Here is a 17166-nt window from a genome sequence, read left to right as displayed (position 1 = left end):
TATATAAACATTAGTAAAACTGTAAAACCTGTGATCTGTGCTGCTACAGCTGTTTATTTATGACTCGCTACATAAGCCATATGCACAGCACCGGGCAGGTTCTGTCTGCGAATGTGCTGCGGTGCTTTTAACACAAACATTGCGCTGTGTTGTTACTGATGCATTAATAGCTCTGCCTTGCTAAGATAGAAGAAAACTTTTTTTGTGGTTTCGCATTGTTTTGCAACGCCTTCATGAAGAAATCTGGATGGAAGCATATGCTCTCCTAAAAACTGAACACACCTTTCAGCATTGATTTGGTTTCCTCTGTAGTCTGGAGGATGCATCATCCAAAAAGAATTTAAAATATTTATTTGTCCAACCACAGAACATGCTTTATACTTTCCCTCGGTCCCTGGTTTAATGAGCTTTGGTCCGCAGAAGGTAGACAGCAGCGTTTCTAGATCATATTCACATATGGCTTCTTTGTAACCTGCAGAGTTGAGGGCACTGTGAACTGCATTCACTAACAATGATTTTTCAAAATGTTACTGGACCTCTACAGTGACTAGAATCATGCCTGTTTTACTGCAAAGAGACTTACAGATGTCATGTCTTCTGATGTTTCAGAAACATTAGTGTGTTCAAGCTGTTTGTGACAGTCATGGTTCTGCCCATTAAAAACCCAATGCAAAAGATTTGACCTCTGTTACCCCTGTACCCCCCTTCCTGTGTATCTCTCTCTGTTCCTCAGTGTTACATGTTCCACATGTATGTGGGAGTGCGAGCAGGTGGAGGAATTGGTGACCAGATCGAGGATCCAGCTGGTGATGAGTACGAAATCTACCGGATCATCTTTGACATCACTTTCTTCTTCTTTGTCATTGTAATCCTCCTGGCTATCATCCAGGGTGAGGCATCCTACACATACATGCACACAAACAGTTTAATGGAAACACAAGCAGTTAATTAGGCAACTATTAGCCAAATGAATACATTCTAATATTGTAAAGTAGAGTAAACACCACAGAAAGTGGTGATTCAAATGTATAATTATTTTGAGAGCAATCATTTCTGGTTCTGTTTGGTTTCCAATATTTTGGTTGTTCTGTTTATTTCAAATTGACTAGACTAAATAATCGCGACGTCTCTCCAAAGTGGAGTACACTTGAACACCACCTTAAACAGTTTCCTGCTTGTAAATTCAGATAAAACTGAGCTTATTGTACTTGGCCTTAAAAACTTCAATGAAACATAGTGCCTAACCAGATACGAACTCTGGGGAAAGGATATGTGCATACTAAACAAAATATAGGACTGCTTTCTTTGCACAACATCTCTAAAACTAGAAATATTCTGTCACAGAGTGACGCTGAAAAACTATTTCGTGCATTTATTACTTCTAGGCTGGACTACTGTAATTCATTATTGTCAGGATGTCCTAAAAACTCACTGAAAAGCCTTCAGCTAATCCACAATGCTGCAGCAAGAGTCCTGACAGGAACTAGATATATTGTATTTCTCCCATACTAACGTCTCTTCATTGGCTCCCTGTTAAGTTCAGAACTGAATTTAAAATCCTCCTCTTCCCATAAAAAAACGTAAACATTACTTATTATTAAACTCTGCCTATCTTCCACAGTGTGCCTTTTATCTACAATAATACAAAAAAACAAGCGCAAACCCCAACAATCATATGACCCTCCTACGAGGAACCACTCTGGGAAGGAAAAACTCCCTTTTAACAGAAGGACACCTCCAGCAGAACCAGGCTCAGGGAGGGCGGCCATCTGCCACGATTGGGCTGGGGGAAGGAAGGCAGGACAAAGACGTGCTTTGAAAGAGAGCCAGAGATTAAAAGTAACTAATAATTAAATGCAGAGCGGTGTACAAACACAAAGTGAGAGAAAAAGGTCACTAAAGAAGAAACAGTGCAACACGGTAACTAAGGGAGGATTCAGGGTCACCTGGTCCAGCACTAACTATATGCTTTATCAAACAGGAAAGTTTGAAGCCTAATCTTAAAAGTAGAGATAGTGTCTGTCTCCTGAATCCAAACTGGAAGCTGGTTCCACAGAAGAGGGTGTACTGTACTGTAAACTTTCAATCAGAACACCTAAGATGGGTTTAGATGGGTCTTCTTGCATGAAAGTGAACTAAAATATACCACCAAGGCAACGAACCAGTGGCGGAAGAAGAAGCAGCACATTAGTTGTGCTGCCTTCCATGGAGTGGCCGAGCCAGTCTGCAGAGCTCAGTCCAATAGAAAATTGATTGATTGATTGAATCTTTATTTTGAACATGTTGAAAAAGTACAACAAAATAGAATTAAAAGAGACAAATGAACAAAGCAAAACAAAAGGAAAACGAGCAACCACAACTCCAAATAACGTTCATGTTCAAAAAGGAGCAGGAAGAAGCATATGCTTATTTAATCCCACCCCTTTTCCACTATCTAGTATCAATAGACTACAGAAATCTGTGGAGGCTTTGAATTCCCAAGAAGGAGCCAAGTAATCTGAAGAATTTCTGTAAAGAGGGATGGGCCAAAATCACTCGTAAGATGTGCAAACCTGGTGATCACCTAAAAGAAATGCCTTAACACTGTGTGTGCCAACAAGGGTTTCTTCACCAAGTGCAAAGTCATATTTTGGTTGGGGATTAAACATCTGTTTCACTCAGTGATATGCAAACCAATCCATAACTTCAATGAAATTTTAGATTTTAGGTTGATATTCTTTCTCTCTCCATTAAAATGTAACTACCATAAAAATTAGAGACTGTTCATTTCTTTTCCAGTGAGAAACGTTAGTGGTAGTAGAAACTGAGTAGGGACCAAATAATTATTTCCCTCTGCCACACATATTGACAATGATGATAACTAAGCTTGTCAAAAACAAAAGTTTGGGGCCTAATCGTAAAAGTAGGGTGTCTGTCTCAGGAACCCAGACTGGAAGCTGGTTTCATTGGAGAAGAGTTGGTTAGAGCTGAGGGCTCTACCTCCCATTCTACTTTTGGAAACAAACCAAGCGTTGGCTTACATTCTGACACTACAGTGCTCAGTTGGATTAATATGATATTATGAGGCTTTTAAAATATGATGGGTCCTGGAACATTCAGGATTTTGCATCTGTGTAGGCTTTGTCTTTAGTGTTTATATCCTTCCCTATAGGGACATACACACTTTGGACGTAATATAGAGAATGTAACTGAATAGCAAAAAAGACTCCTTTAGAAGTATTATAGTAGATATAGTAGATAGCCTGTGGTTTTCATATCTATTGTTGTATTCAGTGTAATAATGTGGACCAGCATGTTTAAGCTCCACCCTCTCTGAAATCCTAGGGTTAATCATTGATGCTTTTGGAGAGCTGAGGGATCAGCAGGAACAAGTGAAAGAAGACATGGAGGTGAAAACACACACAACAGTTCAATGCAGTTTTTTTTAAATTCAGGCATATGAACATGTAAAAATATAGATTTTGTGGTTCTTTTGTTTTGTATAGCTGTACCTCCAACAGAGGCATAGATGAAGATTGCCAATAGGTTACAATAAATGACAACCACCTAACTATCACGTGTTTCTCTTGCAGACCAAATGTTTTATCTGTGGAATAGGTAATGACTACTTTGACACCGTGCCACACGGCTTTGAAACGCACACTCTACAGGAGCACAACTTAGCCAACTACCTGTAAGTACGTCTGGAGAGTGTCTGTATTTCTGTGTGTGTTATTGTACCTTTTAACACCTACATCATCATAGATCATCACACCTACATAGTACACAGTCTTTCAGGTCAGTTAATGAAAGATAGGTACCCAATCTTGGTGTACTTGGGGCTTGGTCCCCAATCTCAGGTGGGCGATGATATCTATGATATTTGTCCTGGCTTGTTTTGTACCACAGCATTTGTGTTACACTGAGGTGTGTTTCCACATTATTATCCCCAGTGTTTGGACACTTATTATCCAGTTACATACATTTCAGTGTGGTATTACTCAACTGTAACCACAGTTGCTACCATGATACTACTTGGATATTAAGTGCTTGTTACGTTGGTAATTGAGTCGTAATAACTTAGAAATGACCACGTTACGTTCTTGTCTTTGCCTTGTTACCCAGCCAGCAAGTGCCACTGTAACATCTGGCACTGATGCTGTGTGACTAATATATGCAATGATAATACTGTTTGTGTTTTCTAACAACTGTGTGTGTGTGTCTGTGTGTGTGTGTGTCTGTCTGTGTGTGTGTGTGCTTCAGATTCTTTCTGATGTATCTCATCAACAAAGACGAAACAGAGCACACAGGCCAGGTAAACACCTTTCCAATCTCTCTGCCAGTAAATATACAAGACTGTCATCCTGTTACATGGTCAGTACAGTTTAGCTTCAAACTCTCTCTAAGTGTTTCTAACAGTTTATTAATGGCTGCTAACTAGAGCTGGGCGATATAAGATTTTTTCATATCACGATATGTTTTTTTCATTTCAGGCGATAACGATATCTATCACGATATCAGCCAAATAACTATATTTGTAAGATTTAAATGTGCCGTTGCTCACAAGTAAAATGTGAAATAATCAGCAGCTTGTTTTTAAATATTTATTTCCCATAATAAGTTCAACAGGGTAGATGTACTTAAGGAACATGAGACTTTTTCAGATAAATAAAGGCAAATATTGCAAACTACACAAAAGGCAGCCGCTAAAGCGTTTAAGTTTCAAAATAGAACAAACGAAACAGACTAAATTGTCAATTCCACTTAGAAACAAAATATTAATTCTAAAAATAAATCTTAGTTTGTTTTACAGAAGAACAGACAAAACTGACTAACTTTTGTCAATATCAAATAAACTGAGAACTAAAAGGAAATTCTCAATCTCTCCTTGTTGTATAGCTGAGCTTTTCAAACAGTTTTAACAGTTACTTTAGTCTGACAAAAGCCGAATGACGAATTAGCGCTTCCAGTCAGAGACTGAGGCTACGTCCACACGTACACGGGTATTTTTGAAAACGGAGATTTTCCGTTTTCATTTTAAAAAATAATCCCGTCCACACATAAAGGCAGAAATGAAGGAAAACGCTGCTATGAACATGCCAAAGCAGCAGGTGGCGCTAAATTCCTAACCGTGCAGAAATGTTGGCCAATCAGAAGTCTAGAAGCCTCGGTGGGAAAAAGTAAACAAAGCTGGGGCATAGAAGCAGAACCGAGTCGTATGTGTGGAGGGACAGTAACTGTGTGTATATGTAAGCATTTAAACACTGCAGAGAGTAGAATTAACAGTAACAGTATTGTAGAAATTCATTTCACTGAAACAATAACGTGGCGCACAGTGTGACGTCAAAAAATGCGCACACCTTTGACGCTGCGTTTTCTCCGTTTTTCTAGTCCACATGTAAATGCAAAAACGATGTTTTCAAAAATCTTCATTTTCAGTGACCAAAAACGCCGTTTACGTGTGGACGAAAGGTGCAAACGCATAGAAAAATCTGCGTTTTCAAAAATACCCGGGTACGTGTGGACGTAGCGCATGCACCAGTTTATTGTATTTCCAGACTTGCTTTCGGCACAATTTACAGTGCACGCTACTCTGTTTTTGTCAGACTTGAAATAGCCGAAATACCTTCACACTACGGAACTTCTGTGGCTCTTCCGTTCGACAATCTCTCCGGCATTGGAACCATCATCTGTTTTCTCTTCGGTAACCTTCGGTCACGCTCGGTTGATTTTTCTAGTCGGCACACTCATTTCCTCCATTACCCGGTCGGTACGGTGGCTGGCTGCTTCCCAAACAAATACACATGTGCGGCTTGGCACTTGTGCTGTACGTAACAAGTCACGTGACGTGACGCTGCGGCTGTGATTGGTTCGGCTCTGCGCTACTTAATTTGGATTGGCTGTTCTTTTTTTCTTTTTCTTTTTTTTTAAGAGGACAAGAGCGGCAAGGTCTATCGCGATAGTTTAATTTTTCTATCGAGAAAAAGTTATATCGCGATACATATCGTTATCGTTCTATCGCCCAGCTCTACTGCTAACATTGTTAAAGCCTCAGTATGGAACATGGAAAATCACCTCTGGTCATATTTGTATGTTCGATCACATACAAAGGATAACATTTCCTGTAATGTTTAACTAATTCCTGAACAAGGGCCTCAAAACAAACTTGTTATCAGTTTTTATCTTAATTGTGATTAAAGCAGAATACTTTATAGAAGTTATTCATAAATGTTTTTGTAGTAATGAGTTTTGTTAAAAGCTAAAAACTGGCCAGTCTCCCATTCAAGATCATTTTGTTGGATATATACTGATGATAATCATCATGGGTGCTATTTCTGGATCACGTTCTAGAAGTCCTGTTTTGACCACTTGCTCTGTGAACCCTGAGATTACACTGTGGACATTCACAGACAACTTTTACTTTCAAAATGGCCCGAAGTCCATGTAGCGTATCGTCACTGGGAATGGAGTGCTACAACAGGGCAGTTTCAGCAGTTTCCAGTCCAGGAATCCAAAGTTTAAACAACAACGTGTAAGGAGTGGTGAATGATGAAGGCTTGCCTTTTTCATACGCTGAAGGAGACCCAATAACGCGTTACTGCCCATCTCTGATGGTGGATCTCAAGGGAAGAAACATTTGGCGATGTCTGTTGGGTTCTAGACTTCAGGCAGTTACTGACCGAAATTACTGATGGATTTATGGACCTAAGTATAAAAATTGTTGTAATATCTAAATAAATAAAGCAGTATTTTGTTAAACTCCTGGAATTAAAGGTAAACGACAGTTTGGTCATGTGATTAAAAATCCACTGTGGGGTTGTAAGAGGCAAAATTGAAAAAACAAAAACATTCTGTCATTGGGCACTGGACCGGACTGTAAGTTCACTGTTGATCATGCTGTGTCCACACACTGTACCATGCCAGCACTGTGTGTGAAGGGACCCTTAATTATATGCTCATGGCTTACCACATTTATTTGTTCTAGAAGTTTATGGCTGCAGATATAGCTGCATGCTTGTTAGCTAAGAGGAATAATCAGCCAGAATGGAGCAATCAGATGTGTTTCCTGCAGCACTAGAATAGCACAACAAAGCAGTGAGGAGACAGAAAGGGGGGACGGGAGGTTGCAGTGCCTTATCTAGCTGGGGAGGATCTATGAAAGCTAGACAAGAAAAGTAGCTTCATAATAATACCGCATACAAACTGAGGAGAACATATGAAGCTAAGAGTACCACAGAATAATATTCTATAGAAGTAGAAGAAGAGAAGGACTTTGGATATCACAGATGTTATGGCTCAGGGGTTCTTAGGTTGACCAGACTGTAACTAGCCTCAAACCAGGGTACAGTAGATAAACTTAGGGCTAGGTTACATTTTAACCACATTTCGTTTTGTACAACATTCCTTCAGTAAATCCTTTTTTTCTGTTTTACAGAACTTCTAATTCCATTAGTTACCATCATCTTGAAGGGTTCAGTTGAAACGCTAAACAACCATCACAGCCTATTTAGAGTTAAGATTAGGGGTACGGTTAGCATTAAGTTCATATTTACCAGGTTGTAAATTCAATTGGAATTTTCACCTATTTAATATATTCAGCTGAAGTCTAATAACAGAAATTCTGAAGGTAAGATGCATGTATGAGACCTAAGGTAATGTCTTGAGAACAGTAATGTTATGTTTAGCATGTAGCTAAAATGTAACCTAACCTCACCTTTAAGTGGGCTGTAAGTAAGTTGGTGGATGTTAAAAGGTTAATGAAATTTTTCGTATTTAATCTGTCTTTATAAAAACACATTTGGGGAAATATACAAAATATGTTTAAATTGACACCAGCTTACTCATCAGAATACAACAGATGTTGCTCGGTGGCCCTAATAAGACAACAGGTTGAGTGTATGCTGCAGGTTCTGTTCAGCTATATGATGCAGAATAAATATATATTTTTTATTGTATAATTTCTGATACTGCTATACAACCAAGTTTAAAGATCAACACTTGTCGTGGCTTTGGTTAGAAATCAGCAGCCATGTGTTACAGTCTGTGGGCTACTATTTTCAGTTTCTTAGAAATTGTAATAGTTAATTACAATTAGTTAATAGTGATGTGCGGATCGATGCTGAAATATCGATTCCTCCGATACCAGTCATTTGTGTTTTAGAATCGATTCTCACATTAAAATATCGATATTGTCATGAAATCAATATCCTTAGTATCCTTATTTTCCTATTTTATTGTTTTATGTACTTTAATAATGAAGGCTTGTAGAGCAAGGCCACTTTTGACTCACAAACTAAGTGCTCAGCCAGACTAAAAAAACAGGAAGTTTTAGTGCACAGGCATATTAATAGATAAGACACAGAAAAGAGGAACTTTGCCATATAAGCAATGTTACCTCCACAAACAGCCGAGACATGGTTTGCGATATATGTGGCAAAAAAGTGAGGTGTTGTGGCAACACCAATAACCTTGTCAAACACCTCAGAGTAAATCATATCACAGAATATGACGAGCTTATGCTGAGGCGAACAGAAGAGGAGGAGAGGGACAGGTGCTTCTAGGGCGAGAAAGACGTCTCTCACGGAGTCCTTTAGTGCTGCAGGCAGGCAAGATGTTCAAACTTCAGTTTTTTTTATTTCTATGTGATGAATTCTGCATTATTAAGTGATAAGAACAAGTAATCTGATGTCCTGTCATGTCATTATGATGCTATCATTTGAGATACAATAAATAAAATAAGTATTTGTACAAAGTTTCGTATCGGATCAGGATCGTCGATACCACCCTGAGTTTTACTTGGTATTGGATCGGAAAGGAAATCAGTGGTATCGCACATCACTACTCATTAAGAAATTTTACCACAATTGTATTTGAAAAATAAGACAGTAGGCCCTGCTTTTCTGTCATTTAACCATCTCTGTTTGTAAAGGTTTGCTTTAAAATTTAAGTTTTATATTTATTCAGTTATCTTTTATTTTCAGATAATAAAGAAGTAAACTGAGGTTTTGTTATATTTGTCTCACTCGATCTTAAAGGTGCAACAAGTAGCGTAATATTTCACTGGCTCTAACCTATAGATTTTGTTATCTGTCACCCTTTTATCTCTAAAACCCAAAACTGTCAGTAGTAGAGTGTGAGAAAGTTGAAAGGAATATCAGTTCAACTTGTATAAACTGTTTAACAGATTTAAGCTGCTGTTTGATGCAAAGTGTTTGATAATAAATCAGGCAGCTTAAAGTATGATGCAGTTTGTCAGAGAAGACAATGTCAGGAAGCCTATAAATGAAACTCTAGACTTTGCTGATGGAGACGCATTGGTAGGAACATGTTTGTTGTTAATGCTGTTGTGTTTAGGCTGGCACTAGAGGCCACTAAAGAGCCATGTTTACTGGTTTCACCTTTAAGTGAGTGCTGGTGCATGTGTAACTGATAACTGATGACTTTAACACTGATAACACAGTGGATGTCACAACTGCAATCAACCAGTGTAAGTGTCTTGAATTGTGTTCACTATACCATGCTGATGCGATGCCTCATTTTTATTTATTCCAATCCCTTTTCAGACTGAACCACGCCATTACCAAGTGGCATTTTGCTCATGTAAAAATAAATATTTTCCATATGTATCATGAAGGGGGAATGTTTAGTTTGCCACAAAGTCTACTTCATGTAGTAATTATGAGTAGGCTATTGCTACTTCTGAGAGACGAATGTGTAAAGAGGAAATTGATCTATAAGCAATGATAGATTTGCATGATTTTGAAAATAAAATTTTATTTATTAACTTGTTAATTGTAGAATGCTCTTAATTCAGCTGAATTTGTTAAATTTATTTCTAAAGATAATTTCTTTTCTGTGATAACTTGTTACATAATATATACAGGCTGTAGGCACTTACATCCATCCATTTCCTTATCCAAAGATGAGTTTTAGTGGCAGCCTAAGCTGATCTTCTGGCCTCCTCCTGGCAGTGTCCTGAAAAAAAAAAAAAAAAACACTCCGAGGAGAGGCACAGGGATGACCTCCTCATCAGATGCCTGAACCACTTCAGCCAGCTTCCTTCAATGTGAACTAGCAGCAACTCTGCTCTAAGCTCCCTTTAGATGTTTGAGGTCTTCATCATTCCTTTCTTAAATGGATCCCAGCCACCTTAGAGAGGAAACTTATTTTGATTGCTTGTATCTGCAACACTATTCTTCAGAGCACTAGCTACAGAGCTTGCCCAAAGGTGTGGGTAAAGTGCTTTCTGGCTCAGCTCTCTCTTTACCGCAGTGGTCAATTGCAACACCAGGGCAACCAGTCTGCCAATCCTGCTCCTCCTCTACTTTTATGAGCAGAAATGGAGAAACTATGTACTATCCAAAGATCCAGCCTCTCCTGCAGCAAGTAGCACCCAGCCGCCCACTTGCATGGTCCTAAATATTACTAAAGGAATGAAAAAAGGTTTTACTTACCTTGCCATCCTACAGCAGTAGCTAAAATATGGGTTTGATTCTAAATGCATTGTTATAATCCACTGGTTTATGCAAGCATGGATTCAAGGCAAGCCAAAAAGGAGGCAAATGGTGGCTAAAGTTAGCAGTTGGCACCCCACTTCTTCTTTATCGTTATCCAGGGATAAAATTGAAAGTGAAGACTCCCACTAGGCAGCAATCTGCCACCTACTGGCAGCGAGCACTTTGTAAGCAGTTTCTATTCATGCTTATTACACAGAACCTACCACAGGTGTGTCTAGGACAGGGGTCAGCAACCTTTAACACCCAAAGAGCCATTTGTTTCCACGCAAAAGAAAACAGTGGGAGCTGCAAATACTTTGTGACATCTAAAATGAAGATAACACTGTATATATTGTTTTTTACCTTTCTGCTTTGTGTGAACAACTAAGGTATGTTGCTTATGACATCCATGAAGTTCTACAGAGAAAATTACATTTTATTTATGTAATGAACAAAAACTGTTGTGAGCCGCCCCCCTCATATCGCCTTTGGGCTTTTGGAGCCTTGACCTGACTTTTAAAAAATAACTGGGAAAAAAAGCTCTATGCTGCTAAAAAATGAAAAATATATATTTGCAAAATTCTGCTTAAATATGCATTTTACCTGGTTAATGTGTGTGGCGGGGCGTGGTCTGCAGCGCCGCTGCAGGGGAGGCAGACGCACCTGAGCGGCACCTGCAATCACGCCTCGCCGCCTTAACGTCTGGTGGTATGTGTTGGGCTGTGAGCTGAAAAGCTACAGCCGGCTGTATGTGTCAGCAACTGTGTGTGAAAAGTGGTCATTAAAGAGATGCTGAAAAGCGTGTTCATGCAAACATCGTCGGGTCTGCCGTGATATGTTTACAACGGGACTTCTGCTCCTGAACCTCTGCGCACAGCGTCTGCGAATCGGGGCTGTACGAAGTCAGTTTACGCAGGACTGTAAGCTGTCGTCTGTGAGGCGTGAGCGCTGTTTGTTTTAACATAGTTCACAATGGAGAACAGCTGCTGACATAATGTGGACCCGAAGGTCCATAATTGGCCTACGTGGGGTTGAAAGTCTCGATAAATGCACGCCGTTTCGGCGGGTATACCGGGTTCCACGAGTGTGACACTTATTTTGAGCGATGAAAAAATAATAGAATATAATTTTATTTTTAGATTTCAATATCACAATAATCTTCCAATTTAGAACTACAAGTTAAAAAAGAACTAATATAAATAAAATACACTTCATCTAAACACTTCTAATTTATTTTCCCAAACCACGTGGAGCTGCACTGTAAGGACTAAAGAGCCGCAGGTTGCCGACCCCTGGTCTAGGAAATAATCACAAACTTTTTAGGTTTTCTTTAATAGTTTCTTAATATGCTATTAGAAGCAGACAGTTTTGCGTTTTGCAGCTCTGTTTTGTGCTTATTACACAGAAAATACCACAGATAATTGAGTGATAATAACTTACCACATTATTAAGTTCTTGTTTCCTTCTTGTTACCCTATCATTGTTACTATTACCACTTTATTACGGAGCTACCATGATATTACTTGTTTTTACATTGTTATTATTTTGGTAATTGCATAGTAATAACTCATAAATGGCCACATTATTTCCCTCTTGTTTCCCTCTTGTTAGCCTACTTTATTCCAGAGCTGTAATAGAAAGTGCTACCGGGCTGTAGGCAAACTGCAAGGATAGGTTTTAGATAAAATAGCACCAAATATAGTCATAATGACAGAGGTCAGAGTGACAGGTTTGTAGTCTCTAAGACTTTTTTTTTGGTGCAGGAATGATGTTGTAGGCAACACAAAAGCCATAATAATGGAGGCTGTGGAGGCGATAGTATGTAGTATATAGATGTAGCCACTTCATGGTTGCCTGGCCCTTTAAAGGGCCATGGTGGATGCCTGGCTGATTCCTGGCTGATTGTCAGCAGATGCTTGATAGATGGATGCTCTCCGATGCATTCATTGGAGTATGAATGCATGTGAATGTTAGATACAAAGCACTTAGAAAAAATGCTTGTGCAAATGGGTGTGAATGGATAATTGATGCATGTTGTGTAAAGTGCTTTGAGTGCTTAGATCAGGGGTGTCAAACTCCAGCCCTCGAAGGCCAGTATCCTGCTTGTTTTTGTGACATCCCTGCCCACCTGCTGCTGATTACCTGGATCAGGTGTGCTTTGCTAAGAAGAAGCTAACAGGGCAGGTTAGTTGGCAAACAAGCAGGACAGCGGCCCTCGAGGCCTGGGCCCTATTTCAGGAAGCCGGTTTAGAAAACTCAGAGTGAAAAACGATACTCAGGGTTGAGTAACCCCGAACTGTCCAACTCGGAATATTCGGTTTCAGAAAGGCTGATAACAATTAGTTCAATCAACGCGGAGTTGCGTCAACCCCAAGTTAAGCGCGCGCACGAGGATACATAAAGCCCTGATTAGTGGAGCACAGATTAAGCGAATTACCATGGAGAAGGAGGGAAAGAAGGCGCGGACAATGTATCTTACAGCGCTTGAGGCCGAAATTCTGATGGCAGCATATGCTGATAACATGCAAATTTTGCAGAAAAAAAGTAACACAGCCACAGCTGCAAAAGAAAGAGAGCATGCATGGCAAAACATAGCCGACAGAGTCAATGCGTGAGTGTTAATTTAAACATTGATCTAGGGATTTCCACCCATTTAACACGTTATTTTATTATATTTTATTTTTGTATTTTATACCTTTTATTTTGTGATGTGATTTGAGCGCAGGTGCAACCCAACAGGCCCCAAACGTTCCTGGTAGCAAGTAAAAATGAAATATAAAAATATAGTCCAAACAGGTAAGGTGTAATTGTATTATGAGCCATAGTGCTTGGTCTGTTTGTCCGATGTAAATCAATTGCAGTTAGAGGCTACATTAATTTTCTTTCTGTAAGCACTTATTGAAATTATCTGAGCACATTACAAGTACATATTTGCTTACTCTGTATGCTCAAATGTGACCCGTTATAGCCAACAGAAAAAAAGCGGAGGCCCGAAAAACAGGTGGGGGTCCTCCACCACCACCACTCACAGAGGCTGAGCAGTTGGCTTCCACATTTGTGATAATGTTGGCAGCATCACATATGATCTTCACAGTGCAGAGAACACAAATTAGCATCCATTACTATAATGAAATAATTTGTTAGTTTGAAATGCTACAGGGAACTATGTACCTGCACATTAATGCTGTGGAAAGACTTCCTGTTCACATAGTCTCCTTCATTTACTGAAGGAGCAATGATTGGAATGTGAGTGCCATCTGTACAGCCAATCACGCCTGGGAACCGTGAGAATAAATGTAAAATTTAAGTAGTAGTTCAAGTATCACCACATCATGTATTAAGTTTTGTTCATCCTGCTACCTGCAATTTTGTGGCATCCCTCTTTGATAAATCTTGTGGGTCTATGACCGGGGAACACCACAAACCAGTACAGGAGACGTTTCAGTGCAACTGCCCGACAGACGGTAGCCTTGGAAACGTGCTCAGCATCACCAATATTATACAGAAAGCTCCCGTTTGCAAAAAACCAAAGTGCAATACAAATAATATGTACAGAACTGAGAGAATGTCCGCGATGTGTCACATGCGCAATATATGGCCTGAGGATGTTATCCAAATAACTTATTGATTGTGCTGAGAAACGGTAACGTTCGCACAGGAAATCATCAGGTAATGATAAAATGTCCATACGCGCTCTGATCACTCTCTCCCGGCGGAGAGCTCTGCGGAGTATTTGGGCTTCAAGATCTACTGGCTCTTCAAGGAAGGGACACGCCATGTCTGACACTTCCTACAGTCAGGTTTCCGACAAAGAGACGGGGACAGTCAGGGTTAGTTGTAGTAAACCTGCTAGGGGGCAGGTTAGCTTCACGGAGTGTGTCGTCATAGTGACTCACTCAGGCTGCAGCTGAACTCGCTTTGTGAAACCGAAAACCCAGAGTTTTCGTTAACTCAGGGTATACTTACTCAGTTTTTCCACTAAACCGGCTTTCTGAAACAGGGCCCTGGAGTTCGACACCTGTGGCTTAGATAGAGTAGAAAAGCACTATACAAGAACCAGTCCATTAACCATTTACCACAGATCTTGGCTGTAATTCTTGAAATTTGCAAATCCCAAAAACCTTTGCAAGTGCTTGTGAGAAGTTGAGGTGGGCTACTCCACCACTGCTCTTACCTTTTGTGGGTCAGTCTTCAACTGCCCACTCTTGAGTATATATCCAAGAATGGACACAGTTTTTGCATGAAACTCACATTACTCTGCCTTTATGTAAATTGTAAATGGACTGATTCTTATAAAGCGCTTTTCTACTCTCCCTGAGTACTCAAAGTGCAGTTTACAATATGTCTCATTCACCCCATTCACACTCACTCATGCAAGCACTTCTAAACTCGAGTGCAATCTAACCAACATGCGCACACATTCACACTCCGATGAATGCTTCGGAGGCTTGATACTAGATACTAACTTGGTCATTGGGGGTTAGTATCTTGCCCAAGGATATTTGGCATGCAGACTGGGGAATCCAAGGATCGAACCAGGGGGAAGCCACAGGGGGCTGCGGTGAAATGCCCGCAGGCTCTGCCGGCAGCCAGCCATGCCAGAGCAGACCAAGCCCCGGGCCCAGAAGCCCGAGGTCCGAGGGCACCTCACCCCCCGGAAGCGGCCCGGCCGAGTGTTATGTGGGAATAGGCCTGAGATGTTGCCAGAGAGGTGAAATTTACGACCCAACCTGACACATAAATATAGACAAACAGACACACGCAGACACAAACATGAATTCCCAGCCTCATGCACACATATAAATACTCGACATTTGCCCAACATGGAGACAGAAATGAACACTGTACACACACTCCCCAAACATACTCTATACTCCCAGGTCCAGATACCATCACCCCCAGAGGGGCAATCCGGCCATAGGCCCAGGAGATGTTTCCCTTTGCCGTGGGATGGAGACAAGCAGACCGTCCCTGGTCCTGCAGCAGCAGGGAGGTCCAGCATCTCAGACCCCAACCAGATAGACAACTCCTCCTCCTGGCCCCCCGCCCCCTTCATACCACAGACTCATATGTGATGTTGCTGCGTGCTGATCTAAATGGTAAATGGCCTGTATTTGTATATTTACTAGTTCCTAAGGACCCCAAAGCGCTTTAGGGCAGGGATAGCTCAGTAGGTAGAGTGGTTGCCCCATGATCGGAAGGTCGGGGGTTCGATTCCCCTTAACAGCTACCCTGAGGTACCCCTGAGCAAGGTACCGTCCCTACACACTGCTCCCCGGGCGCCCAATGGCTGCCCACTGCTTCACTGAGTGAATGGGTTAAATGCAGAGAGCAATTTCCCCACGGGGCTCAATAAAGTACAATAATGTACACACTTTCTTCTTCTTCTTCTTCTTACACAACCAGTCATCCACCCATCCACACACACATTCACACACTGGTGAAGGCTAGCTCCTAGCCACAGCTGCCCAGAGGCGAGGCTGCCGGACACTGGCGCCACCGGGCCCTCTGACCACAACTAGTAGGCAACGGGTGAAGTGTCCTGCCCAAGGACACAACGACCGAGACTGTCCAAGCCGGGACTCGAACCGGCAACCTTCCAATTACAAGGCGAACTCCCAACTCTTGAGCCACGATCGCCCCAGTGCATTTAAACCATGGGAGGGGCATGGTACTCTCTGCCAGAAAGCAGCTGGTGTCAGCATGGCCCCTCCCTGAGAACCCTTAATGTCTACATTTATTGAAAATTGAGAGGTGGACACTGGGCGCTGCATGTGTGGTGGTGTGATGGAGGAGGAGGCGGGAGGCAGTTGGGGATGGGGAGGGAAGCACTGGACGCACCACAAATAAGCTATGTTTTCATTTCAGAGTGCAATGAGACATTAAACTGTTTAATTTTCAATAAAAAAAAAACTGGAAAAATGGAGTGTTCTAAAATTTATGACCAGTAGTTTATATGTTTTACTTTGTTTTGAATTTAAAAACTTGTAGATAATGTGCAAAAAAATAGATTTTATTTATGTCTTTGTATAAATTTTTAACTTTGGATAATGGTAGCTTAGTGAAGATCCAAATGGTCCCTTGTAGCACATTTGTTAATGAATAAATCTTCTGAAGTAAACTTCACTTGGTTCATATGAAACCACTGTTCAGTCTCAATCCACACAGCATTATTGCCGCTTTATAAAGATGGAACCCTTCCCTACTAATGAAATATAGAAATGTGATCTGATCAAGGATCTTTAGACTCAATGGGGAGATTGAAATTGAGTCAGTGTTACTGGATAACTTAGTGTAACTGCTTCTTGAGTAGTTATGATACTTAGCATTGTGACTAATATCTTAGGAACTTCCACACAAGATAGCATTTGTTAGGATTTGTTACATTATTTAGTTATTCTGTGGTTGATGTTAGAGGAAAGCAGAGTTAGTATTTTGCTCTGCTGTTAGACCCATGAATTTAGGGTTTAACGTGTTCTTAGTATAGCTACAAGAGCCATGCATCCATTTTAGTACGCTTAAGTGGTTGATCTCTATAGAAGACCAACCATGTTTTCTCTTTCTCCCTGGTTTCTAGAAAATTGCTGGTTTCTAGTTGCTTTTTGGTGGAGGTAGAATTGGTGCATAAATACTCACCAGAAGTAGCTGTCTGAACCCTAGGGTTGAGACTAAATTGTACTAAATGACTAAG

The 17166-nt window shown here is 40.7% G+C and overlaps 1 protein-coding gene across 1 annotated transcript; it reads left to right on the top strand.

Annotated features, from left to right (window-relative positions):
* Positions 1-739: 739 nt before the first annotated feature.
* LOC309713617 (ryanodine receptor 2-like) lies at positions 740-5412 on the top strand (the record flags this gene model as incomplete). The annotated part of the gene is made up of 4 exons (XM_082545407.1): positions 740-890; positions 3325-3389; positions 3573-3673; positions 4243-5412. The coding sequence occupies 4 exons, from the start codon at positions 740-742 to the stop codon at positions 4418-4420; spliced, it is 495 nt and encodes a 164-aa protein (XP_082401533.1). The 3' UTR covers positions 4421-5412.
* Positions 5413-17166: the final 11754 nt, after the last annotated feature.

Source organism: Aulonocara stuartgranti (genome assembly GCF_965226115.1).
Source record: "Aulonocara stuartgranti genome assembly, chromosome: 8".
Lineage (NCBI taxonomy): Eukaryota > Metazoa > Chordata > Actinopteri > Cichliformes > Cichlidae > Aulonocara > Aulonocara stuartgranti.
Note: the sequence above shows the minus strand (reverse complement) of the source record. Positions and strands in the feature narration are given on the sequence as shown.